Source organism: Danio rerio, chromosome 14, assembly GCF_052040795.2.
Source record: "Danio rerio strain M-AB ecotype USA chromosome 14, GRCz13ab, whole genome shotgun sequence".
In the NCBI taxonomy this organism is placed as follows: domain Eukaryota; kingdom Metazoa; phylum Chordata; class Actinopteri; order Cypriniformes; family Danionidae; genus Danio; species Danio rerio.
Window position 1 is genome coordinate 7943726 of NC_141034.1, and position 26916 is coordinate 7970641.

Genomic DNA, 26916 nt, shown 5'->3' on the forward strand with positions numbered 1-26916 from the left:
CTCCCAGAGACATCCGCTGCGTAAAACATATGCTGGAAAAGTTGGTGGTTCATTCCGCTGTGGCAACCCCAGATTAATAAAGACGGTTGTTGCTTAATATTATTGGTGATTCCAAATATTTAATGTAATAGTAAGCTTGGCAAACAGTTTTAAAGAATTTGATGTTTCCCTATTCAGACAGAATGCCCGAGCATACTGCCCGAGAGACATTTCAAAGATGGCGCTGAGTGAAATGACTTGTCTTAAAGGAACTTTGCTAATACTGATACTAACATTCATTCATTCATTTTCTTTTTTGGGCTAGTCCCTTCATTATTCTGGGATCGCCACAGCAGAATGAACCGCCGACTTATCCAGCATATATTTTACGCAGTGGATGCCTTTCCAGCAGCAACCTATCACTGGGAAACATCCATATACTCTCATTTACACACATACACTATGGAAAATTTAGCTTACCTAATTCACTTGCAATGTCTTTGGTCTTGTGAGGGGGGGCTGATACTAACATCTAAAAATATTTTGATTTCACAGGGACTTTAAAAGGTTCACATTAGCACCTTTTGAAAGTTTTAGGTACTTATATATACCATTGAGGTACTAATATGAACTCTTCATGTAAAAAAAAAAAAAATACTTAAGTATAACTTAAAAAGTTACCACCACCACCACCACCACCACCACCAGCATTTGTGTCATAATTTACCCTTGAAATTGAACTGGCATTATCTTTCACCAAGATTTATTTGATGGTTAAATAGTTTGAATGACGTCTTGACTGATTACCTTGACAAAGATACGCGACGGTAGAAAACGGCGCAGCAGCTGACTGGAGATGTTTGGAAAGCGCAGCAGGTTGATGTTGAGCTGAGGGAGGACTTGATATCCCGCCATCAGAGGATAGAAATTATACAACATCTCCTGTTCAGCACCCGGCAAAATCCTCATTCGCACCTGCACACAGACACAAAACGAGAACCAGGCCTTCTGACTGACTGTGCTAGAAGCTGAAACAAGATGCTGGAAAAAAACTATATTTCGATATTTGATGTTTCTGTAATATATGTGAGCCTGGAACACAAGACCGGTCCAAAAAAAGAAAAGGGTCATTTTTTTGAAATTGAGATTTATCCATGACCTAAAAGCTTAATGAATAGTTTTCCATTCATGTATGATTGATGAATAGTTGGTTAGGAAAGGAGAGTATTTGATTGAGATATAACAATTTGAAAATCTATAATCTGAGATATCAAAAAATCTAAATATGGAGAAAATGCACCTTTAAAGGGTCACGAAACCCCCCTCTTTCAGTTCAAGTCTACCTCAGAATATTTTCACAAAATGCTTTATGATGGCCGTGGAGCGCTGTGAGCAGGGGAAGGAGTGGGCATGGCTGGTAGAGCAGGGGAAAAAAAGATGAGCGAACAACTGTTGTTAGTTGGCTCACAAAATGAGACACAAACCGTGAGGACCCCATGATTTTATAGATTATAAATGCAAATAAATAAACAGTAATTTAATGCCCTGCTATATTTGTTATTCGTAATTTCATAAACTCATAACCACAATTTGTTCTATCATTATAAAGATAATTATGTTTATATAAACACTATAAATGAGGAATGCATGCCGTGCGCAGACGTGGTCTCACCCATTTATTAGGTATCACAGCTTGGCAGGTTTGCCTTGTCTTTGGAATGCACATGCTCTCATGAATAATTAAGAGCAAGCTCTTCTCATAGGATAATGAGAAACTGACGTGTCATCTCTCCACTAGCAGATTCGCGATGCCCTACCAATTTTGATTTATTTTCTTATCTTATTTAAATTTATTATTAAAAATTCAATTATTATGGATGCTCAATACACACTCCAAGATTTCTTGAACCTTTAAAGTTGTCCAACTTGTTAAAATGTTCATAGCTATGCAAATAATAATCCAAAATTTGTTTTGATAAATTTACAGTAGGAAATTTAAAATATTAAAAAAAGTTTATGGCATAAATAAACAATTTTGACTCAAAAGGCATATATGTGACTGAAGTCAAAATAATTCACCCTCCTGTGATTTTTTTTTTCTTTTTTAAATACTGCCTAAATGATGTTTAACAGAGCAAGGAAATGTTCACAGTATGTCTGATAATATTTTTTTCTTCTGGAGAAAGTCTTATTTGTTTTACTTCTGCTAGAATAAAAGCAGTTTTTAATTTTTAAAACCATTTAAAGGTTAATATTGTTAGCCCCTTTAAGCTATATATTTTTTGTCTTTTTTGTATTTTTGTTTTTTTTAGTCTACAGAACAAACCATCGTTATACAATGACTAAATACCCTAATTAACCTAGTGAAGCCTTTAAATGTCACTTTAAGCTGAATACCAGTATCTTGACAAATATCTAGTAAAATATTACGTACTATCATCATGACAAAGAAATTAGTCACATACATTAGCCCTTTTCACACAGTGATACCGGTAAATATCCGGAAAATTTCCGGAGCGACTTTACCGGTAAATTCAAAAAAGCGCTGTTCACACAGACGAGGACTATACAGAATTTTTCCGGAAAAGAGCATTCACACATCCATCGCAAAATGCCGTTAAATTCTAACTTCATTAACTAGAAATGACCTCTAAACGCTGTGTGTTTGTAAACATTTGACTACATCACAAACTCTGTGGATGGATCAGTATTGAGTACAACTCCAATGAAAACATATAGAGAAACACTTTCGCATGTCGAGATGTTCATGATATGTGTGTGTGCTGGCGATATGGGCGCTCACGGGCACACGCAAAGCTTGAAGGTAAACAAACAACGGATTATCATAAACATTTTATTGATAATTATTTACACAGTTAGCATTAAGAAGGAACATATAAACATTATCTGACTAACATCTAGCAGCTAAATGTGTCTGGAAAAATATTCAAAGGCTTTTATTCTCATAAACCGCACGCACGTGAATGCTTCTGACTGTTCTGATTGGCTAAAGCAGACGTCTCACGTCAGCACGATCTAGACGTGCACGCGCTCTTTCCAGCAATCTTCCTTCTGCGTTCACACAGCGCAGCATTCCGGCAAATTACCGGTAATGTTACAACTCCTCTTTCCAGAAAATAGCCGGAATGAATTTACCGGTGTTTTCAAAAAGGGCCTGTTCACACATACAACCTTTCCGTAAAATTGCCGGTAATTTTCCGGAAAGGTCTGTATGTGTGAAAGGGGCTATTGAGAACATTTATTGCGTTTAGTTCATTTTATAAATGCTCATTTATTTCATTATCTGTGTCATTCATCAGATGGACTGTATGTGAAGAAAGCACTGATCTTGAATACAGACCTGTTTGAGTCCACTAAACATAAAAGCATCACTGGGCTCCACACTGATCTCCACATCCTGAACCAGGCCAGTCCGATTCTCTAGATGGTACCGAACTGGTAAAGACTCACGCACACGACCAAACGACGGCACTTCTACAACAACCAAGAACATGACAGAATGAGCAAAAATAAATAATAGTATCAATCTCAGACAATTCAATCTGAATTAGTATTTCTCAACCATGTTCCTGGAGGACCGGCATTGCATTTTTTTCCGATGTCTCGTTTGTCTGGAACACCCATTACAGCTCTTTCAGTCTCTGCTAATGAGCTGATGATCTGAATCAGGTGTGTTTGGTTAAGGAGACATGGGCTGTTTCTCAATTTCAAGAACGCAGAGAACGGACTTGCGTTCTTCTGAAGAGTGGTCTTTTCTAGGTGTCCTTGAAAGAACGAACTCGGGAGACCACGAGAACAGAGAACGCATCCTGTTAGGAATGATATGTTGCGTTCTTCCTGGTCACATGACCTTTATGCGTTTTTTAATGGAATATTATTTAAACGTTTTAGCATTCATACAACAATTTATTATATATTAAATTTATAATATAAATATATATATATATATATATATATATATATATATATATATATATATATATATATATATATATATAAATTTATAATTTAAAATATATACTATGCATTAAATATTATAAATAAACGTTGCACAATATAAATAAAACTGATTTTAAACACCCTTAATGTGTTTATTTTTTTATTTAGATGTTCATGGTGATGTTTATATTCACCGTTTCATTTAAGGAAACTCCTGAGGTAAATAAGTTACATCTCTAAACTTTAATAATAAATCTAAAAAAAAATCCCACCTCCAGTCGCAATGACTTCTGGGACTTCTAGAGCAAGATCGGCGCTTAAGTCTGCATCGGTGTGTCCTCGATATCAATAACACATCGGGAAGCTTCACGCGTCCTCTGTTCTTGCGGTCTTGAGTATTGGAACTGAACTTTGGCAGCTGATGATAAAGTTACACGAGAACACGAGACCGCTGAAGAACCCATATTGAGAAACAGCCGTGGAAAATGTGCAGAGCAGGTGGTCCTCCAAGAACGTGGTTGAGAAACACCGATCTTAAATGACCGATTTTAATGTCAAGACTGACCTGCATGGACATATAGTGGAATATTCTCCACCATCACATGTGGCAGAGTAATGACGGTTCTCACCACTGACGTCTCAGTAAATGTAGACTTTCTGGATAGAAAACAAACAAGCAAAAAAACCATGGAGGAAATTAAAATCGGTATGTTTGAGAAGTTAAAGTTAAGGGATAGTTCACCCAAAAATTAAAGCGTACTCAATTCTTACTCTTTTATGTGATTATGAGTTTGAGAATGCAAAGGAAGAGATTTTGAAGAATGCTGACAACCTGTAATCATTTTTACTTCCATAGTAGGAAAAACAAATACTATGGAAGTCAATGGTTACAGGTTTTCAGCGTTCTTGAAAGTATCTTTGTGTTCGTCAAAAGAAACGATCTCAAAGCGGTTTGTAACAAATGAAGGGTGAATAAATGATAGAATTTTGAGTTTTGGGTAAACCATCACTTTAATTCCCTCAAAAATGATGATCTGGAACCTGCTCTTCTGAAGTAATCTGTTGAACAGTTTCAAATTCTTCAGAAATTAATTCATACTCAGAACAGAAATATTTCAATCAAATCGATGAGACTTGCATGTTTTCCTCTACTAAAAGCCACATACACCCAAAATGCAGACCTGACTGATATTATCCGAAGAGACAAGGTCTCTTCAGATGAACAGACATAAATTAACAGACATAAATTTATGTGATGAACAGACATAAATTAAGACACAGATCAGCTAAAAAAAAAATAAAAAATAGTGCATGGTATTTAAATTTGCTCAAGAAAGCTCAATTGTGCTTGCTTAACTTGCAAGAACTGATAATAGTTCTTTCCCAAACATCAAGGAGTTACGGTTGAGTTTTTGTTTAGGTTCACTCATTTGATGTATCCTAAATCGCCCCCTATACCCTCATCCACTATTCCCTACATTAGCTGATTATTATTGTCCACAAGTGATGCTGTTTTGTTTGTGCTTTACCATTTAATAAATTAGATTTTAGGCAGATTAGATTTTCAACTTCTTCTGTGAAAGTTATTTAACCAGGGTATACACTACTTGACAAAAGTCTTGTTTCCTACCCAAGTTTTAGGAACAACAAATAATAGCTTGACTTCTAGTTGATCATTTGGTATCAGAAGTGGCTTATATGAGAGGCGAAGGCCTCTAGATTACGCTTATTTTACCAAAATAAAATATGATCATGCCTTGATTTTTAATTGTTTCATTAGGACAGTAATGTCTGACTTTGCTCAGACAAAAGTCTTGTCACTTAACAGAAATAATGTACAGTACGGAATATAAAGTCATAGTGCAGTGGAAAACTAATTAATTTCCGCTTGTTAAGTGGTGACGTGTTGGTGACACTGTTTTCGGGTCCAAGCCGCCACTCATTTGAGTTCAGAAGTCATTCGTTTATGATCACTTTTTATTCATATCACACATTAAAGTTAATTTTATATAAAGTCATAGTGTACACAACAATCTCTGGTGCTGCATATCTTGCTCATAACAATCTTGCTGCATAACAAATACCAAAATTTTAACAATTCATAAAAAATGAATCACTTTCTGGCCATTGGATATTAGGCATGGATATATTGCGATCGTGTTTTTCGAAAGTATTAAATCGCTTTATAAACGTTTATTATTACCATTTCATGAGTCTCCCCATTCAGTTGAATAGAGCACTTGGACCTGGAAGCCACTTTGAGTGACGTCACACTTAACAAGCGGATTGTGTATGACTCCCATGAGCTTGGAGCACCGCATCCATACATCTCTGCAATGACTCAAATAACTTATTAAAAAAGTCATCTGGAACAGCAAAGAAAGCGTTCTTGCAGGACTCCCAGAGTTCATCAAGATTCTTTGTATTTATCTTCAATGCTTCCTTCATCTTACCCAAGACATGCTCAATAATATTCATGTCTGGTGACTGGACTGGCCAATCCTGAAGCACCTTCATCATCTTTGTTTTCAGGAACTTTGAAATATGAGCGCTATGCTGCTGAAGAATTTGCCCTCTCCTGTGGTGTATAATGTAATGGGCAGCACAAATATCTTAATACCACATGCTATTTATGTTGCCATCCACTCTGCAGATCTCTTATATGCCCCTTATTGAATTATTCTTTTTTTGATGAGTCCATTTTGTCTGTTTTTAATAGCTTAGTTCATATAGATTGATTTTGAAAGGTCAATTTTGAACTTTGAACTGAGGGACGCAAATATCTTAATCATAAAACATCTTCATTTATATAAAGAAAGTCTTATTGGTTTGGGCATGAGAGTAAGTGATGATAACATTTTTAAAACTGCGCCCTTAAAAAAAAATAATAATAAATTTGCTTTCTTAGGTCATGATTTGTTATGTAATGTACCTATTAGCTAAATGAGAATATATAAAGATAATTGTCACCTCTTCCAGGAAATGATGTAGTGTCCTGAGGCGACAGTGCTGGTGCCGTTCTGAACAGGAGGACATTTGAGCAGGAAACACTCACTGGCACATTCACTGGTCTGCAGCGTGACTGGACACACAACACAAATAAAGCACATCAGTGAGCATATTTACAGTAGTGTACAAGAGCTCCTCAAATACCATCTACAGGATTAATTAACCCAACTACTGGCAAAGTTCACCCAAAATGGAAAGTTGTGTCATTAAATACACTGACCCTTACCTTGTTACGAACCTGTTTGATTTATAAGATATTTTAAAAATAAGATATTTTGAAAAATGCGGAAAACTGGTAATCAACGAGTTCGATAGTTCAATTAAATTCACCTTTATTTCTATAGCGCTTTTATAATGTAGATTGTGATAAAGCAGCTTCACATAGAAGATTATAGTAAATTAAAACTGTCAGTCCAGTTTTCAGAGTTTAGGTTTAGTTCAGTTTAGCTCAGTTTAGTGTGGTTTAATATTCACTGCTGAGAGTCAAACACTGAAGAGCAAATCCATCGATTTTGAAATCCCACATTTTGTGTTTAACAGAAAAAAAAAATGTATAAACAGGGATTTTTTGCAGGTTTCACCAGGTTACATTTAAGACTTTAAGACATTTTAAGACCATTATGAATGAAATTTTAGACTTAAACAGGACTAAAAGCAAAGTGTTTTTTTTTTTTTTTCTCAAAAATCCCAGTTGGAAAAGATTTTCACTTGCCCTATCAAAAAATGATTATAATTTAATACATCTAATGATACAATAAAAAAAAGTTAATAATAAAAAATATAGGCCAGGTCAGTATTCTCAGCAGTAAATAAATGGAGAACTTTTAAACGAATGTTATTTTAAGGAAAGTAAATTAGTGCCATTTTTAAATAAAAAGTTCAAAGTGTTTTTGAGATTAGGATTGTTGGTGATTGTATGGGTGTCAACGGCCAGATTGGGTAGCCATACATCAACAACGGAAAATTAACCCTGTATAAAGGTCTATAACCACATGAGAAAACATTGTTCATAAATGTTAATTTTTGGATGAACTGTCCCTCTAACACATACAGCTTAAGTCAGAATTACTGGCCCTCCTGAATTACAATTTTTTCCCCAGTTTCTCTTCAATGAAAATGAAAAATGAAACACATTTATAAACATTAAAGCTTTAATAACTAATTTCTAACAATTGATTTCTTTTATATTTGCCATGATGATGGCAAATAATATTTTACAAGATATTTTTTTAAGATTCTAGTATTCAGCTTAGTGACATTTAAAGGCTTAACTAGGTTAATTAGGCGAGTTAGGGTAATTAGGCAAATCGTTTTATAACGATGGTTTGTTCTGTAGACAACAGAAAAAAATATTGCTTAATAGGGCTAATAATTTTGACCTTAAAGTGGTTTAAAAAAATGTAAAAACTGCTTTTATTCTAGCCAAAATAAAACAAAAAAGACTTTCTCCAGAAGAAAAAATATTATTGGAAATACTGTGAAAAATTCCTTGATCTCTTAAAGATCTTTTTGAGCCAATTTTAAAAAGAAAAGTTACAGGATGGCGAATAATTTTGACTTCAACTGTATATTTATTACAATTTAACCATTAGGAATCAAGCTCTCCCACCTCCTTCCACCTGACTCTGAGGCTGATCAATGGCGGTCATACTGGAGGCCAGCTGAACTTCACTTTCCACCAGCTCGATTGGCCACGGAGATGCACTCAAAATGTCCATCATCAGCAAGAATGGGATATCCACATACACGCGCTCCAAATGCTCAAACTGACACACACACACACACACACACACACACACACACACACACACACACACACACACACACACACACACACACACACACACACACACACACTCTTAAAAGGTAAACAACTTATAAAAAAACATGCCATAATGTAAATAAGTTTTCATTTAATAAGAACATGTCTAAAGTCAATTTTGATAAAAATGTCAGATGGAACCTGATAATTCTAAGGTGACGATTCGTATTCAGGTGCCCTTTTGCCCTTTCTCTTTGGCAGTAGTGCTGCTAGATAGTGTGGTGCAGCATAGCCTTTTTCAGCTCATATTTTTGCTTTTTTTCTCTATCATATAAGTTTTCGATCTATCATTTTTAGCACCTAACATTTCGGTTCATAACTACTATAGAATCATGACATGATACACATTTTTCAAATCAAGTCAATCAAATCAAGTCAGTCAAATCAATCTCAAGCACTTGAAATTGACATATTTCAGATGCTATTTTTTGTAATATTTTACAGTATCGTATCGTATAGCTTCGTATCATATAGTATCATTTTGTATTGTATGATATAGTATAGAATTCAATTAAACATTTTGATGGCATGTTTTACCCAAGCCTAAGGGCGTACTCACACTATCCAAACCCAGGCCCGTTTGGCGGATCATTTGAGAAGCGCGAGTGCTCTGTATCGGGCTCAGGCACGGTTCACTTGGCCGGCCCTGGCCCGGTTGGAAGAGGTGTGCCAGAGCGCGGTTCACTTGGGCTTTGGTGTTGTACACTGTGTGTGAGTGTAAAACGTGCCTGAGCCCGAAACTGAAAGTGATACGTGACTTTTAAGGGATTGTTTGATATGGATTAATTAATCATTCTTACAGATCAATGAACGCCAACTGTCGTAGTTTATTAAAGACGCAAACCCCTCACTGCACGACAGCTGCACCTTCAGCAAACCTCCTAAAACCTGCAGCACAAAGACTTAATGATTGTTTATGAGTGTCAAAAGTGGCAGATCTGTTCAGCGAAATATTTGACTGGGTGTCACTGCATATCAAACGACTAAACCGATATAACTAAAGAAATCTCCACTGTGCTGAGCAAGAGCGCTTACTAAATATTCGCGCCCAGGCCCGAATGTAACGTGAGTGCGGGCCGCCGGGGGAGACGGGAGGAGGGACAAGCGTGCTTTGGCCCGGTTCAAGGCAACTGTACATAGTGTGACTACGCCCTAAGACTGGCAGATCATGCTACAGCCTTATGCACAGACTCCAGACTTTGCTCTAAAAGCAAAAAGATCCGACACTTCTTATCTGAACATGCAGCTCAACTCCTTGTTCAAGCTCTTGTTCTCTCCAGACTGGATTACTGCAACTCTCTACTAGCGGGGCTTCCAGCTAACTCTATCAAGCCTCTTCAGCTGCTCCAGAACGCAGCAGCACGAGTGGTCTTTAATGAACCGAAAAGAGCACATGTCACTCCACTGCTCATCCGTTTGCACTGGCTGCCAGTTGCTGCTCGCTTCAAATTCAAAGCTCTGATGTTTGCCTACAAAGCAACTTCTGGCTTTGCTCCTTCTTATCTGCTCTCACTTCTGCAGATCTATGTGCCCTCCAATAACTTGCATTCTGTGAATGAACGTCGCCTCATGGTTCCATCCCAAAGAGGGAAGAAATCACTTTCCCAAACGCTCGCGTTCAATCTGCCCAGTTGGTGGAATGAACTCCCTAACTGCATCAGAATGGCAGAGTCACTCGCTGTTTTCAAGAAACGACTAGTCTCCACTTCACTTCCTTATCTGCTATTGCCTCTCTGGATATACCACTAACTGTACTAAAAAAAAAAAAAAAAAAAAAAAAAATCTAAAAAAAATTACTAATGCTTTCCTTCTTAGACTTTACAGACCTGAAACTTGCCTATAGCACTTATTCATTGTTGCTCTTATAGTTGTGTAAATTGCTTCCTTGTCCTCATTTGTAAGACGCTTTAGATAAAAGCGTCTGCTAAATGACTAAATGTAAATGTAAAAAATATTTATTTTTATTATTTTAAGCAGTTAATTATTATTACCTATTTAGTAACAAACAATTATGAAAGCAACACCATAACAATTTCAAGCCCTTTGGCCAATATTCAAGCACTTTTCAAAGCCTCAAAACACAAAATTTAAGCATTTTCTGGGATTTCTAACACCCATAAGAACCTTGATCATGACACCCACCCCTAACTTTTGAAGTCTGTCAGCAGTTCCTATGGGGTATATGCCAAGCTAGTGTGTTTCCCATGCTGATAAACTTCCGGTGACCTGTTATTGTGAGTTTTTTTTCCATTTTATAAGGTTCCTTTTACAGCATCGATGTTGTAATGTAATTCAAATACATTAAGTTAAATAGACTTTGGCAGTCATTTAGTTCCTCAAGAGTAAAACGAGACAAAAAGCAGTGTGCTCGCACTCGCCCATCAGAATCGGCAGGCTAGCGCAGAAGCTCCATTAAATATACTGAGGTAAAATAAATACTCATATTATAAAGACATGGCGGGGAAAAATGTAATTTAATGCAGTGCTTCTTGTACAATCTGAGACCCACTTTATATCGGATATCACTCAGCCAGTGGAGATCGCTGATTTTTAAAGAAAACAGACCATTCAGACTGTTCACCGGAAACGATTAACCCAGGTTGCTGGCAAATTAAAAGTCCTATTAGCATGCTTCGGCATATACCCTATCTACCTCTGTATGTAGTATTGAAAAATACAGATAAACAGTTTTGTTTTTCACAGAAGAGAGACAATAATTTGGGCTTGAAACATGTAAACGACTACGGATTTTCATTACCGAAATCTCCCAAGTGAAACCTCTTACCTTACTGGACACAAACTTCATAGCCACTTCAAAGGGAACAACCGTTTCTACTGTAACAGTTTCATCCTGCAGGTGAAAAACACACAACAACTCTGAATGATACTGACCACCAGAGTAAATATTATTCAAAAATGAAGTTTTATGTGTGATTTGGAACAAAAACTTTTCCTAGGGATCCTAAGCAAGCAATTACATGATGATGACAAGATGTTAGAATTTGACGTACTTTGTGACACTTGCAAGTGATGTCCTTGCCCTCGACCGTGGCACTCACTGAATAGGCTACATGAAACAGGAATATTCTGGATCCAGTGCTCACACAGCGGATATACAGAGGCTTCACAATCTGCCACACAAGATAACAAAACGTATGCAACAGTGCACTAGAGCCAAGACCATTGGATGAATATTTTCATCATTGCAAAAGAAGCGGTACCTTCTGACCAGGTTGCAGATCTCCGAGGGGAATGTCAGGAAGCAGGGCAGGATGAGAATCGTCACACACCTCGGAGCCGTTTAGTGTGATTTGAGTGGATTGTGTGAGATTGGCATCCTGACCTAAAACGATAGAGGAATACAATAAACACAAATAGGAATGCAAAAAAATTTCTAACGCTTGTTTTAGATTTGTTTTCTTTTGTTTTCAATTGCTTCCGATTGAAAACAAGCAAAGCATTGATTAAATGTAAATTGCATAACATTTTACTTGATAGATAGGATAAGTGTCAAACGAATAAATAATAGTATGCAAAAATCTAGCATTTAACAAATACAAGTAACTAATACAGTGAGATGCAGTGGCGCAGTAGGTAGTGCTGACAGCAAGTAGGTCGCTGGTTCGAGCCTCGGCTGGGTCAGTTGGCGTTTCTGTGTGGAGTTTGCATGTTCTCCCTGGATTCGCGTGGGTTTCCTCTGGGTGCTCCGGTTTCCCCCACAGTCCAAAGACATGCGGTACAGGTGAATTGGGTGGGCTAAACTGTCCGTAGCGTATGAGTATGAATGAGTGTGTGTGGATGTTTCCCAGAGATGGGTTGCAGCTGGAAGGGTATCAGCTGCATAAAAACGTGCTGGATAAGTAGGCAGTTCAATCCGCTGTGGCGACCTCGGATTAATAAAGGGACTAAGCCGAAAAAAAAATTTATGAATAAAGTAACTAATATATAGGAACTAGTATTTGTAGTACATTAATTGTAATATACCATGACTGGGTCACTACTGGAATACATGCCAGTGAAAACAAAGTAGCAAATATCTCAATGACAAATCCTCATATAAATTTGGAATTTGGGTAACACTTTACAATAACTACACACTATAAACCATTTATTAAGCATTAGCAAATAGTGAATTCATTATCTGTTAAGCATTAACTCTACATTAATAAACGTTAGTAAGAAGTTTATAACTGCAGCTACAAATGCTGTATTCTTGATTTATTAGCACCTATATAATGTGCTTAATAATTGTATTTTCATACTTAGTTAATGATTTATTTTTCAATACTAAATTAAGTATCCCATTATTTACAAACCATTTGTATTTAAGAGTAGTTGAGGATCTAGGATCATTCAGAATGAGTTAGTAAATGATTGATAAACTATTGAAATCAACATTTATATATCTCTATATAACTAAAACAATAAGTAATTTTCCCCCAGATAGTACCTGGTTTGAGGCCTGCAGTGAGTTTGATGTCTTTACCCACAGTGTCCTCTTCTGATTTGATGGTAACAGTCATACAGAACATCTCATTGGTAAGTGCTGGAGGCTCATGGGTCAGCTGTACAGAAATTTTGGGCACTCTAGAGATGATCCTACAGGGAATACAGAAAGGAAAACTTAGCTGTTTATTCCTTATTAATTTGAACTCGGCACATTTTGAATGAAACTTAAATGTCTAGTCACTAACCAATGACTTGACAACAACCATTTGAGAGTTAAAAATGTTTTAAGACCTATGATTTAAATCATTAATTTCTGAAGCGATATACTAGTTTTTCAGATTTTCTATTAACTTACATGGTACTAGACTGTACAGACACTGCGTCCCAGTCCACATGCTGCTCTGGGAGGCGTGTCCTCCTTTTAAATGAGCGGGAAGCTTGCAAACTCTCATGGGAAGAGGCCGCATCTCCCCAACCGCCCCGCCAATTCAGATAAACATAACGGCCCGTTTCTCGACCTAACATTAGTCCCACACTGGTGATCTGAAAGACAAAACCAGACAAACATCAAACAAACTAATCAGCTGTAAATCTGTGACAACACAAGATCTGAATTTACATGGACAGCTCACCCAAAATATTTACTCAGATTCAAGTGGTTCTAAACTTACTTAAGTTTCTTTTTTCTGTTGAACAAAAGACAAGATATACTGAGGAATGTTAGAAAAAAGCAGCCATTAGCCCAGGGATGGGCAAACTTGATCCTCGAGGGCCGGTGTCGCTGCAGAGTTTTGTTCCAACACTAGTCAAACACACCTGGACATGCTAATCAGTGTCTTTAAGATCACACGAAATCTATAAGCAGGTGTGTGTGATTAGGGTTGGAGCTAAACTGTGCAGGACACCGGTCCTCCAGGACCAAGTTTGCCCACCCCTGCATTAGACCCTTTCACACAGTGATACAAGTAAATATCAAGAAAATTTCCCAAACAACTTTACAGGTAAATACAAACGTGGGCTGATCACACTGGCATTGACGTTCCAGAATGTTTCTGAAAAGGATTATTCAAACGTCCATTTCAAAATACCGGTAAGTTCAAACATTATTAACCCAAAACGAGCTCTAAACAAACCCGAAGGGGGTCAGGCTTTTTGCTGATGGTTTCACTTTTGTTTAAGAGTGCTTTCACACCTATAGATCGATTGTTTTGTTCCGAAACAGGGATTAAAAAGGTTATAGCTACTTGGTTTTGATCTGAAGATATGCATTTTCTAATTTAATAACCAGTAACATTCTCTCACAGTCTTCTCTTCAGACTGAGAATAAAGATTTAATCATATTTAGTATACTATTAAGTGTATATATGACCTTTCCTGAATTGTGTTCATTCATTTATTCATTCATTTTCTGCCGCTTTTCCGGGGCCGGGTCGCGGGGGCAGCAGTCTTAGGAGAGAACCCCAGACTTCCCTCTCCCCAGACACTTTCTCCAGTTCCTCCGGGGGGATCCCGAGGCGTTGCCAGGCCATCCAAGAGACATAGTCCCTCCAGCATGTCCCCGAGGCCTCCTCCCGGTGGGACATGCCTGGAACACCTCCCTAGGTAGGCATCCAGGAGGCATCCGAAACAGATGCCAGAGCCACCTCAGCTGACTTCTCTCGATGTGGAGGAGCAGCGGCTCTACTCCGAGCTCCTCCCAGGTGTCAGAGCTACTCACCCTATCTATAAGGGTGTGCCCTGCCACCCTTCGAAGGAAACTCATTTCGGCCGCTTGTATCCGAGATCTTGTCCTTTCGGTCATGACCCAAAGCTCATGACCATAGGTGAGAGTTAAGGGTGTCACGATCCTCCAAATCCTCTATTCGATTACATTTTCGATTCTAAAGGCATGATTCGATTCGATTTTCGATTATGAATAATTAATTAATTAATGACCAATTAATTATTTGTAGCCTACCGTTTAAACTACCTGACCTGCATGGTCTTTGTTTTACCCATAAACAAATCATACAGTAAATGAATAAAGGCAAGATACACACATAATTACCACCTGTCAATCACTTTTTCTGCGGGACTCGTGAATAGGCAGTGATCTGTGTCATTATAATGGCGTCGGTAAAAAAGACGCACAACCAACAGGAACCAGCCAACAGTATCTGAGGTGTTGGCTAAAATGACAAAGTACAAGTGAGTGAAAGATTGAAGCAGTCCTCTGACTGCCTGGACCTGCTGTCTCAAGCTCATATGGCTGTGTGTGCGTCTGTGTCTGTGTGGTCACGTGATGTGCATTTTTTAGAGGTAGAGAGGAAGGAGGGCTGCTCAGAAACGCTACACACCACTGTGGATGTCAAATTGTGTCGTTCTAAAATGCCATTTTTAAACAGGGCCTGAGTGTGTACTTTTCGCGAGCGAATTTGCAACGGGGGCGGGCGGAGGATCGCGATGCCGGTGTTGTCTATCGGACGAACCGTACGTAATACGTACATAGCAGAGCTTGCAAAACTGTGTTTTTTTGTCGACAACACGAACGTTGTCAACATAACTCACTGGAAATCCAAAATGCTAACACACCGGCGACTTCATTGAAAGAGGAGAGGGTTTAAGCTCTGTCAACGGGTCTCCTGCTTCTGCAGTTTAACAAGCACTTCAACAAACCTGTTTTTTTCCCGCTTGGCGTGGCAGCATCGACGATTCTATTTTTTGATTCGATAATCGAAATTGAGCATAAATTTCGATTGATTTCGATTAAAAATCGAAATCGTGACACCCCTAGTGAGAGTAGGAACGTAGATTGACCGGTAAATCGGGAGATTTGCCTTTCCGCTCAGCTCATTCTGTTATTAATATTGTTTACATAATTTCTGATGGTTATTGTTATTATTGACTTTATTTAATTTTTACATTGTGTTTTGTAACTTTATCTGTATTGTATAAAAAAGTTAAATGACTGACAGTGAAAAATGTGTCCACCTTTTAAGCTGAAATATTGTATTGGTTATGCTGATACAGTAAATAAAAAAATAAATAAAATTGTTACAACGTTGCATTTTGTTATTGGTGTGGTTTGATTTCACATGACAAAGTTTCTAAACGGACCTAAAACAAGCTAAAACAAGTCATGTGTGAGTAAACTCTCCTCACATTAGTCAGAGTTTATTTTTGAGTCTCATATATTCCGCTCAGCTGTCATGTGTCAATATTTTAATTTATGATGATGAGCAATGAGACATTATAAGTGAAAAGGAGAACTTTAATTTTGAATGTTGACACTCACAGTCATCGAATATAAATCAGAGGTAAGATTTTCCCATAAACAGCCTCATTACAGTTGTCAAGGGTTGTGCTAATCTATTTATTGAACCAATTAATCTATTGCCTGTCATTTTTTGTAACATTTAATTAGTTATTTTAAAATAAGAAAAAGACATTCAATAACTTTGTTGCCATTATTAATTATGAGCTTTAAAAAAACATTGGCTAGAATTATGCATTATAGACAGGCCCACACGGAATCTGCACGCAGAAATCAGCAGATTTTCAGCCCATCGAGTTTATTTACTTATGTAAATTTACTTTTATTCAGCTTTTAATTAATTTCAGTAATATTATTGACTGATATGAAAATGTGCATATGATTTATTTACAATAGGCATTCAGTAGATATATCACATGAGAGACCAATATCACTTACCAAATAAAGGGATTTGGATTTAGATTTGCATTGTTAACATTACATAAAGGTTAAAAAGATACCATTTTTAATTTCATAAATTAAGTTTTTTGTTATGAAACTCCAAATATCATTCTGAATAAATCCGCAGATTTTAAACAACATTTTGCACAGAAATACATTATAGAGAAATAACAGATGAACCGAGACTGCAGCCAGATCATGAAGCAGATCAATGTTGATCTTCCTTTCGAAGTGTCAATGCAGAAATGAACAAAACAATGGGCCTAGTACAAAATATTATAAGAAAAAAATGCTGAAAAAATATCAGATGGTAATTTCGGTAAATTTTCCTAACGGATAAACAGCTCTCGTTAATATTTTACCATGATTTCACTTTCATAATCAACATGAAATGCACATTCACCAGTTTGATTGATGACATCCTGGCTTTTACATATCCATGATACACTGTGATATAGCCTGGTTTGTTGGATCGTATTGCTTTCTCCCTACAATCGATCCGCTCAGCAGTTAGTGTCAATCAATCTTAGACCACTTCATTCAGGTGGTCTAAGACCGATTGTTTTGGTGTGGATCATAGCATGATCATCGTGTTTACATACGCAGAACGAACAAAGCTAACACTGCAAACGCGCCAGGTTCCGAAACAAACATCTAGGAGTGAAAGCACACTAAAACATTAGCACGCAGCTGCTTTTGATCCATACAAACCAAAATACTTAACTATAGGGCAAAAATATCATCACAAGCATCTGAAAGCAGAAGCGCTAAAAGCAAAACAGCTTTGTTTACATATTTGACTAAATTACAAAGAGCCAAATCTGAGGAGGGATATGTATTGTGAAGAACTTTGATTAAGAGATATGAAGAAACACAAGTTGGCTGTTATTGCTGACATCCTTCAGTAAATCTTCCTTTGTGTTCAACCGAAGTAAGAAACTCGAAACGGGTTTGGAACAAGTGGAGGGTTGGAAAATAATGACAGAATATGAATTTTGTGTGAACTATCCCTTTAATCTAATGAAGAGGTTCGTACCTCAATTTTCTTTCCAACATCTTCTGTTTTGGCTACAAAGTTGAAGCAGTACTTGCGAGTTTTGCCAGGGACGAGACACATGTTTTCCTGAGAGGAAGGTTCAAGAATATCCTTGCCTTTATAAGCGTCTTCCAGCAAACAGTACTGGTTATACTCCTGCAATGTAAACAAAATCATTAGGAAAAAAATCTAAGTAGTATGCGTGTCTGTGTGTGTGTTTTATCTATGCTGTACCTGGTTGCTGAGGCTGACGCACAGCTTTGAGAAGCGCACCGGATGTGGACAGTCGGCTCTCACGTAGACATGCAGCTGGACAGGCTCATCGATGTGGAAACTGGGGGACAGGAACTTGGCTTTGCACTGAACTGAGAGGGGAATGTAAAAAGGTGACCTTATTGCTTAACATCACCCAACATAAAAAACAACTTACAGTTGATGACAGAATTATTAGACCTCCTGAATTATTAGCCTCCCTTTTATATTATTTCCCCAATTTCTGTTTAATGGAGTGAAGATTTTTTTCAACATATTTCTAATTTAACATATTTTAATATTCATTTATAATAACCAGGGCCGGACTGAAGCTGCAGACGTTTTTTGCTATTTCTGCAGAGAATTTTGGTAAAAATCTGCAGATTTCTGCGGAATTATTTTTGAGTATCATAAAAAAACCTTAAAAAATGAAATAAAAAAGTGATACCTTTTTAACTTTTATTTAATTTTTAAAATGCAAGTCCAATTAGATTCACTTAATTTGATAAACAAAGCAAGTCTCTCATATACTATATCTACTAAAAGACAGAAAATATTACTTTACAAACTGTTGTACATAAATCAGATGAACATTTTCATATTAGTCAATAATATTACTGTAATTAATAAAAAAAAATTAATACATTAATATTAACAAATTTACTCAAGTAAATAAACAGAATTAATAATGGGCTAAAAAATCTGCAGAAATCTGTGGAATTCTGCGTGCGCAGATTCCGTGTGAGCCTAATAATCACTGATTTATTTCATCTTTGTCATGATGACAGTAAACCTTATTTGACTAGATATTTTTCAAGACAATAGTATTTAGCTTAAAGTGACATTTAAAGGCTTAACTAGGTTAATTAGGTTAACCAGTTAGGGTAATTAGGCAAGTTATTGTATAACAGTGGCTTTTTCTGTACTCAATCGAAAAAAATATATAATAAAAAGGGGCTAATAGTATCGACCTTAAAATGTTTTTTTTACAAATCTAAACTGCTTTTATTCAAGCCAAAATAAAACAAAAAGACTTTCTCCAGAAAAAAAATCTTATAGGAAATACTGTAAAAAAATCCTTGCTCATTTAAACATCATTTGAAAATAAATTCATATGAGAGTTAAGATTGTCCTTTTTCCTCATGTCATGATGAACATCCAATTGAAACGGTCCTGAAATGGGAAAAATTGGATCACTGAAAGATGGGTGTTGCTAACAAAATGGAGGAATATTGAGGAATGGACACAAGCAGGGCAAAAACAAGACACGCCCTGAAAGCCCTGCCCTAAATGACTGATAGCTCACCCCTAAGGGAATTCCATGTGACCAGAACTGAAGAAAAGTTGCTTCAAGGGGGTAGCAGAGGTTATGGTATTTGGGTAAATATTACAAGGGTAAATGAACACTATTATACACACTTATACTACAACTGAACATAATTATAGAGTTAAAGACAACATTATTAGCCCTTCGGTGATTTTCTTTTTAAAATATTTCCCAAAAGATGTTTAATAAAGCCAGGAATTTTTCACAGTATTTCCTATAATATTTTTTTATTTTGAAGAAAGTCTTTTTTGTTTTATTTTGGCTAGAAGAAAAGCAGTTTTTACTTTTTTAAAAACATTTCAAGGTCAATATTATTAGCCCAGTTAACCTAATTTGCCTAGTTAACCTAATTAAGCCTTTAAATGTCATTTCAAGCTGAATACTGATATCTTGAAAAATATCTAGTCAAATATTATGTACTGTCATCATGGCAAAGATAAAATAAATCAGTTATTAGACATGACATATTAAAAATATTTTGTATAGAAATGCGTTGAAAAAGGCTAATAATTCAAGAGGACTAGTAATTCTGACTTTTATATCTTAGAACAGTGGTTCTCAAACTTTTTCATCAAGTACCAAAATTGTCACTCCAAGTACCACCATAATGAGCAGTATTGAAATACAGTGGCGTAGTAAGCCCAGTAAAGCAGCTACAGCTCTGCACAGTTCTAAAACGTGGCAGATTAATTTCTATTATTAAGAATATTTATTATTGTCAGCCATTTTAAACATTATACATAGTCTGAATGTTAACACTTATATGTACAAAACAAATAAACTAAAAATGTCAACATTTTAAATTAAAATGTGCTTTTAAAAGTTAAAAATGGTAGGTTAATGTTGATAAAAAGTCAAAAGAAAAGTGCTATACTTAAATGTAAAGTATTAGCATATAGTAGGTAATTCATGAACACCTGGAAATGTTGCCTGGACCTCAGAAATATAGGCTATATGTCAAATAATAAATATTATTATATGTCATATTTATATATAAATCATTTTTGATAAATTGTGAAATATATGGAGCGTATACATATGACACATTTGAAATATCCGCGTACCACTAGAAGGAAGCCAGCGTACCACTAGTGGTACACGTACCACAGTTTGAGAACCATAGTGCATTTTGATTTAATGCCAACTTTTAAGGGACTTTACAAGTCGAGCTAGTCTGAGCGAGCAGAAGGGCTGCCAAAATCACTCTGGACCCCCCACACCCAGCACACTGCCCCTTTCAACTTTTACCTTCTGGTCGACTCTACAGAGCACTGCGCACAGGAACAGCCTGACACAGAAACAGTTTCTTTCCTCAGGCAATCTGTCTCATGAACACTTGATGATATAATTGTGGAACAAACATCACTACTTGCTATACAATTTTATACACATATACACTTATTAATCAACACACTTTACAAGCCAATTTGCACATAACAGCTGCACATACAACGTTGCATATAGTAATATGCCTGTACATACACTTGTCAATTTGTATATTTACACTACTTACTTCTATTTCTAAAATATATTTATTATCCGTTTATTGTCCTGTCTCTGTATTTCTGTTGCACTGTAGAAGCTCTGTCACCAAAACAAATTCCTCATATGTGTGAACATACCTGGCAATAAAGCTCTTTCTGATTCTAAATCTGAATATTTCAGTCACTGACTAGGTTTTTTTACACACAACCATGACTAGAGTGTACAGATAAGTGTCCAAAAACACTAAACTATCCAATAAGTGGCAGATCTAAAGGATAAAATAGTATGTTGATGCTCTGATGAGGTCTGAGAAGAATGACTGGTTTCACAGTGTTCTTATCTTCAGATCAGGTCAACTCAAACTGGTTTCTAGAACATGACCAGGAGTTTACTATACACAAATGGCCTAAAAAATAAACCGGAATTCAATTCAGTTCAGCAGATTCGCTTCATGGCTGTACAACTGATGAATTTGATGTTATCATGTTATCAGGTCTATACTAAACTCAATCTCTGAGGAATGTTTCCTGCACTTGTCAAATGTATGCCACAAAGAATTAAGGCAATTCTGAAGGCAAAAGTGGTCAAATCTGGTATTAGCAAGGTGCAGCTTATATAATAAGGCATGTGATCAGCCGAGGACAAAATAAAAAGAAGACAAGGGATACTCCACCTTCAAAAAGAAACAATAAATTAATAAATAAAATTATAATAAAATACATTTTGTGTGTGTTTAAATAAATAATACAAATAATACTTCTAAAAATAATAATAGATAATATTTTTATTAGTGCTGTCAAAATTAGTGCATTAACGCATGCGATTAATTTGAAATAATTAACGCGTTTAAAAAAAATTAACGCAATTAACGCAGTTGCAGTTTTCCTGTATTGGCCGTGGTGTGTTCAACATGCAAAGAAATATGGATAAGACCAAGGAAGCACTTTTTTAAGGCAAGTTTCAGTATAAAACAATTAATGTTGCATTACCAGGCTCTTGGAATTTGATACCGCATGGCGAATTTGATACCAGGAATTTGATACCAGGAATTTGATATCGCATGGCGAACAGAAAGAAAAAACTTTGCATTTCGTGACTCAGTGGTCCTTTAAGGTAATCAAAAATCGATGCTTTTACATCGTAGACTCTTAATAAGAGTATCATCTTAATCATATCAAAATCGGAGTATTGGTGTCCATGTAAATGAAGTGCCAGATGTAGTCGCAACTTAAACGCAACTTTTGTAAAGTGTCTGCTTCGCGTTGTTGTGTCAGAATCCTTGTGAAATAGGCTACAGCCATACTTTAGAATGCTTAGTTTAGGCAAATTTGATGAAGGCGATAATGCGTGCTGAATCTGAACGGAGTCGCTTCGGCTGCACTGTCCTGCACACGGTGTGTGTGTGTGTCTATGTGTGCACGCTTCGGTGTGACACAACGCATACCTGTATGTGCCATTGATGTACCGCTTGATGCCTCTTACGTCCTTGTCGCAGCACCAAAATTAGGCACCGAAATGCATATGCTGATTCAGTAGTCCTGCTTGTGATCCTGCCTATTCTCACTCTCAGCTCACATCATTCAAAAGAAAAGGTCCACATTGTCCCCCGAATGACTGTCAAGCCAGAATCTTGATGGTTTACTGTGGGTATGTTGTTTACACTAAGAAATCTGTTACAAGTTAAACAAAAATTCTAATAATGAATTATATTTTGAATTTAAATAGTTTTTGTCTTGTGTTTACATAAATTTTACATTTGAATAGCCAAAATAACAAGTTTCAGTCTTTTTAATTTGCTTAATCGCAATTAATTTTCAAAAAAAGTGTGATTAATGAGTTAATTTTTTTTTATCGATTGACAGCACTAATTTTTATATAAATATTTGATACTGGCCACACAATTTAAGTTACATTTTTTTTTTATCAGTCTCAATGTTTAGCAGTTTAATAGTCGCCCAAGTAATATTTAATAGGTCTATACAGTGCTTTGTACTTCAATGTCAGGACAGATCCACACATCGATGCTAGATGGCGATACTAACTCAGATTAGTGCTTTTGTGTCCACAGAATATAAATTTTCCTGTAATATAGCAGACTCTTTACTCCACGTGATAAATAAACTACTGCACAGTCAACAATTCAAACAGTTTTAAGCCATTAAATTGTTTAAACGCCTTGGTTAAATGTTCTGGGGTTTTTGTTTTTAAAGAAATGACTTTTATTAAGCATGAAAGCATTAAATTAACATGTCAACGGAATTGTGAAACGAAAAGTGGACAGTGGAAAAATTATGACAGATTATTAGTTTTGATGTGAACTATCCCTTTAAACTAAAGGAGGTTGGTAGAAAAATGTAGCATTTATTTTATGCTGAATTATTTTTGGATAATTTTTAATCTAATATCTAAAGGTATGTAAATGGAAATAGCTGTTTTTTAATAGCATAACATTTGACAATTGTGTTTCTGTTTGTTTTTCAGGTTGTGATCAATGATTCAGAGCAATCAGCTCAAAAGCCTACCAAAGGGCACATAGTCCTGGACATCAATGGTGAACTCATTATTGCCAGCCAGAGAGACACGGTCACTCCACAGAGACTGGGCTGCTTTTACAGAGACTGGATCACAGTCGGGTTCAGGCTCAGGGACTTCATTCTGACAAAGAATAATGATAGTTATAACCACTTTAATGGGTAAAGGAACACTTCACCCTTTTCCTCAAGAGTTAAACAGTTGAGTTTTACCATTTTTGAATACATTCAGCCAAACTTCAGGTCTGGCAAGAGCACTTTTAGCTTAGCTTACCATAGATCACTGAATCGGATTTGACCATTAGCATCTTACTTACAGTATATTGCTTATTGATATTGCAGTTACGTTGTGTACTAAGACTAACAGAAAATGAAAAGTTGTTATTTTCTAGGCTGATATGGCAAGAAACTGTGCTCTAATTACGACATAATCAAACTTCGCTGTGTAACATCTTTAAGCCGGAATGAAAGTATAGTTTCTAACCATATCAGCATTTGAGAGTTTCCTTGGCTGTGTTTTGTATCATTGGCTACCTCCGAAATCGCCTACTACTCAGTAGATACTGCATTTGAATTAAAATATACTACTCAACTCAAAAGTATGTTCTATACCAGGGGTGGCCAACCCTGTTCCTGGAGAGCCACCTTCCTGCAGATTTCAGTTGCAATCCATATCAAACACACCTGCCTGTAATTATCACGTGGTGTTCAGGTCCTAATTAATTAGTTCAGGTGTGTTTGATATGGGTTGCAACTGAAATCAGCAGGAAGGTGGCTCTCCAGGAACAAGGTTGGCCACCCCTGTTCTATTGAGTGTAGCTGCGTCCTAAATCGCATACTTATGCACTATTCTACGCCATTTTGTAGTATAAATAGTGTAAGTAGTGTGTTCACACTGAAAACTCTAAAAATATTAAGTGCACTTTAATTACCCGGATGATGCACTCATTCAGCTGCTAAAATGAAGTGTGTAATGATGGACACTTCACGCACTCAACGACCACAGGTTTGCTTACGTAGTGGAAGGGGCGGAGCTATCGGACGCACATGTTGGATAACTTTATTTATTTTGGATGGTGAAAGCAAAATTCTCCTACGAGAGTGATTATAGCGCCTCCCGATGGTGAATGCGGCAATACTCACGGCAGGTATTATTTGATAATTCGGTCGTTTATTTCACTGATTTGGGAACCGTCAAACGTGATCAGGAAAACGGTTTGAATTTCCGCTTGGTAAAAAAAACATTAGTGTGCCATTTGGGACAACACTAAATATACTATCCTGTTGAGTGTGTAAGTGCATAAGTACATAGTGCATGAGTGCATAGTGTATAGTGTGCCATTTGGGACGCAGCTTATGATTGTGAGTAGTATGAATGCAACTTGTACGTACTAAAGATCCGCCATTTTGCCATGATCACATGACCTACCCGCATCAATTGTGTCGCTTTACTCCCATTCATGACTTCTCTCACGGGGCATCATGGGATATCGTAGTGTCTATTGGATGCACACTTAAAAGTAGGTCATCTGGGCACTTCTCGTATACTGTTTTACAAATTTTATGAATTCGGACAAAATACTCGGCTCGCATACTGTTTTTAAGCGTACTATATGGTATGGAAGTATATGATTTTGATTATGCTTGCTGAAATGTCCATCCTCATCCTCCTTCCTCCTGCTAATGTAGATTTTGGACTGAAGCAGCTTATATTCATTTACTATGACGAAGGGCAGAGGGTTGCTGAAGAACTACGGAGAGATTTCAGCTGCTGTCTGGGCTTTCACTGCCTTTCTACAGCTCTCTTTCTTCATGTGTTCAATACATTTTCCCTGTGTCAATACATTTTTTACACAACTTTTGACACTTTTAGCGTAGCTTAGCATTGATCATTGAATCGGATTAGACCATTAGCGTCTTGATCAAAAAATGACCAGAGTTTTGATATTAAAGTATACTGCATACCGATATTGCAGTTATATTGTGTTCTAAGACTGATAGAAAATGTAAAGTTGCTATTTTCTAGACATGGGTAGGAGCTAAGACATAATCAAACTTTGCTTTAAATTTCTTTAAGCCGTAATAACAGTATGGTTCCTAACCATATCAGCCTAGAAAACAGCAACTTTTAATTTTCCACCGGTCTTAGTACACAGTGTACCTACAAAAGAGTCAAGCTTTAAATAGAAAAATAATCACAACACGGGTCAGTTTTGAGCAGGATGCTAATGGTCTAATCAGATTCAATGATTTATGCTATGCTAAGCTAAGCTGAAATCAGCTAAATGAATAAAAAATGCTAAAATTCAACTGTTTAACTCAAGTAAAAGTTGTACAATTGTCTTTTTTAATTCTTTAAGAGTGTTCCCTTAAATACAAACTACATAAACATTAATATTTTCAAGTATACAAAATTTTCACACGTACCATGAGCACTTTAATCAGATTCTTCTCAATCCTGGATTTCTGCTCTTCAGAAAGAATAGAGGCTAAACACACACACAAACACACACATTTTAGCAAGCACAGTAATTACTGATTAAACTAAAGCTAATAGTCAATATGAGGAGTTCACGCACCTCTGCCCACAAGCTCCATGGAGTAGGTGATGTAGTCTTTGACTTGCCCCATGAGGTATGAGCACTTTAGAGCCGTGCACACGATAGACGTCAGCAGAGACCACCAGCGCTCCGTACGGTAATCGCACATCACATAATCCAACAGCCTGGGAGTCATAAAAAAACAACTGTGAGTACTGGACAGGTATAAACTCATATTAGAAATGCCAAACTAACAATATATTGATTTTAACTCACTTTAATGCTTTGGTGTAGTCTTTTGCATGGTAATACTCCTCTCCCATCTGAACCACTGTGTAAAGAGAGCAAAGTTTTCACATTGCTGAAATTAAATAACTGAAATAAATGTGTGTTTTTGGACTTACTGAGATGGCTCTTCATTCGTGGACATTTGTACTTCTTAAACTGTGCCACAGCGTTGCTGAGGAGAGCAATGATCAGTTCCTGAAATGAGCACAGATTTAATAACAGTTAGGAGGAAAAAAATGGTTGAATTTAAGCTGGAAAAAGTCATATGCTGTCTATGTGTTTTGTTCATAAACAAGGCCCTCAGGACCAGCTATTTGAAAATTCTGAAGTCTGATTTTTTGGCCTGAATATTTGCACGATAAATCCTGAAACAAAATCTAAATTCAAATTTACAAATTAAAATCCCAGCCCAAATAAACAAACACAAAAGTTCTTTTTTTATTTAATTTTTAATTTAATTTTTTTAATTTATTTTTTTTTACTATTAAATGTTATAATTTGTACATCCACACATATATAGACACTGAATTACACTGACATTTTT

At 36.5% G+C, this 26916-nt stretch overlaps 1 protein-coding gene across 3 annotated transcripts in view; it reads right to left on the reverse strand.

Moving 5' to 3' along the window:
• trappc11 (trafficking protein particle complex subunit 11) overlaps nt 1-26916 on the reverse strand; it is a 54127-nt gene that overhangs the window by 3099 nt on the left and 24112 nt on the right. For all 3 annotated transcript variants that reach the window (XM_087280162.1, XM_087280163.1, NM_199626.2), the window contains 17 exon segments: nt 26489-26567; nt 26361-26415; nt 26124-26269; nt 25972-26033; nt 23536-23668; nt 18184-18314; nt 17950-18105; nt 13575-13762; nt 13221-13369; nt 11992-12113; nt 11782-11901; nt 11556-11621; nt 8558-8714; nt 6910-7021; nt 4505-4596; nt 3341-3474; nt 787-954 (listed from right to left, as the gene is read on the reverse strand). In XM_087280162.1, the coding sequence (XP_087136288.1) occupies nt 787-954; nt 3341-3474; nt 4505-4596; nt 6910-7021; nt 8558-8714; nt 11556-11621; nt 11782-11901; nt 11992-12113; nt 13221-13369; nt 13575-13762; nt 17950-18105; nt 18184-18314; nt 23536-23668; nt 25972-26033; nt 26124-26269; nt 26361-26415; nt 26489-26567 (2070 nt within the window).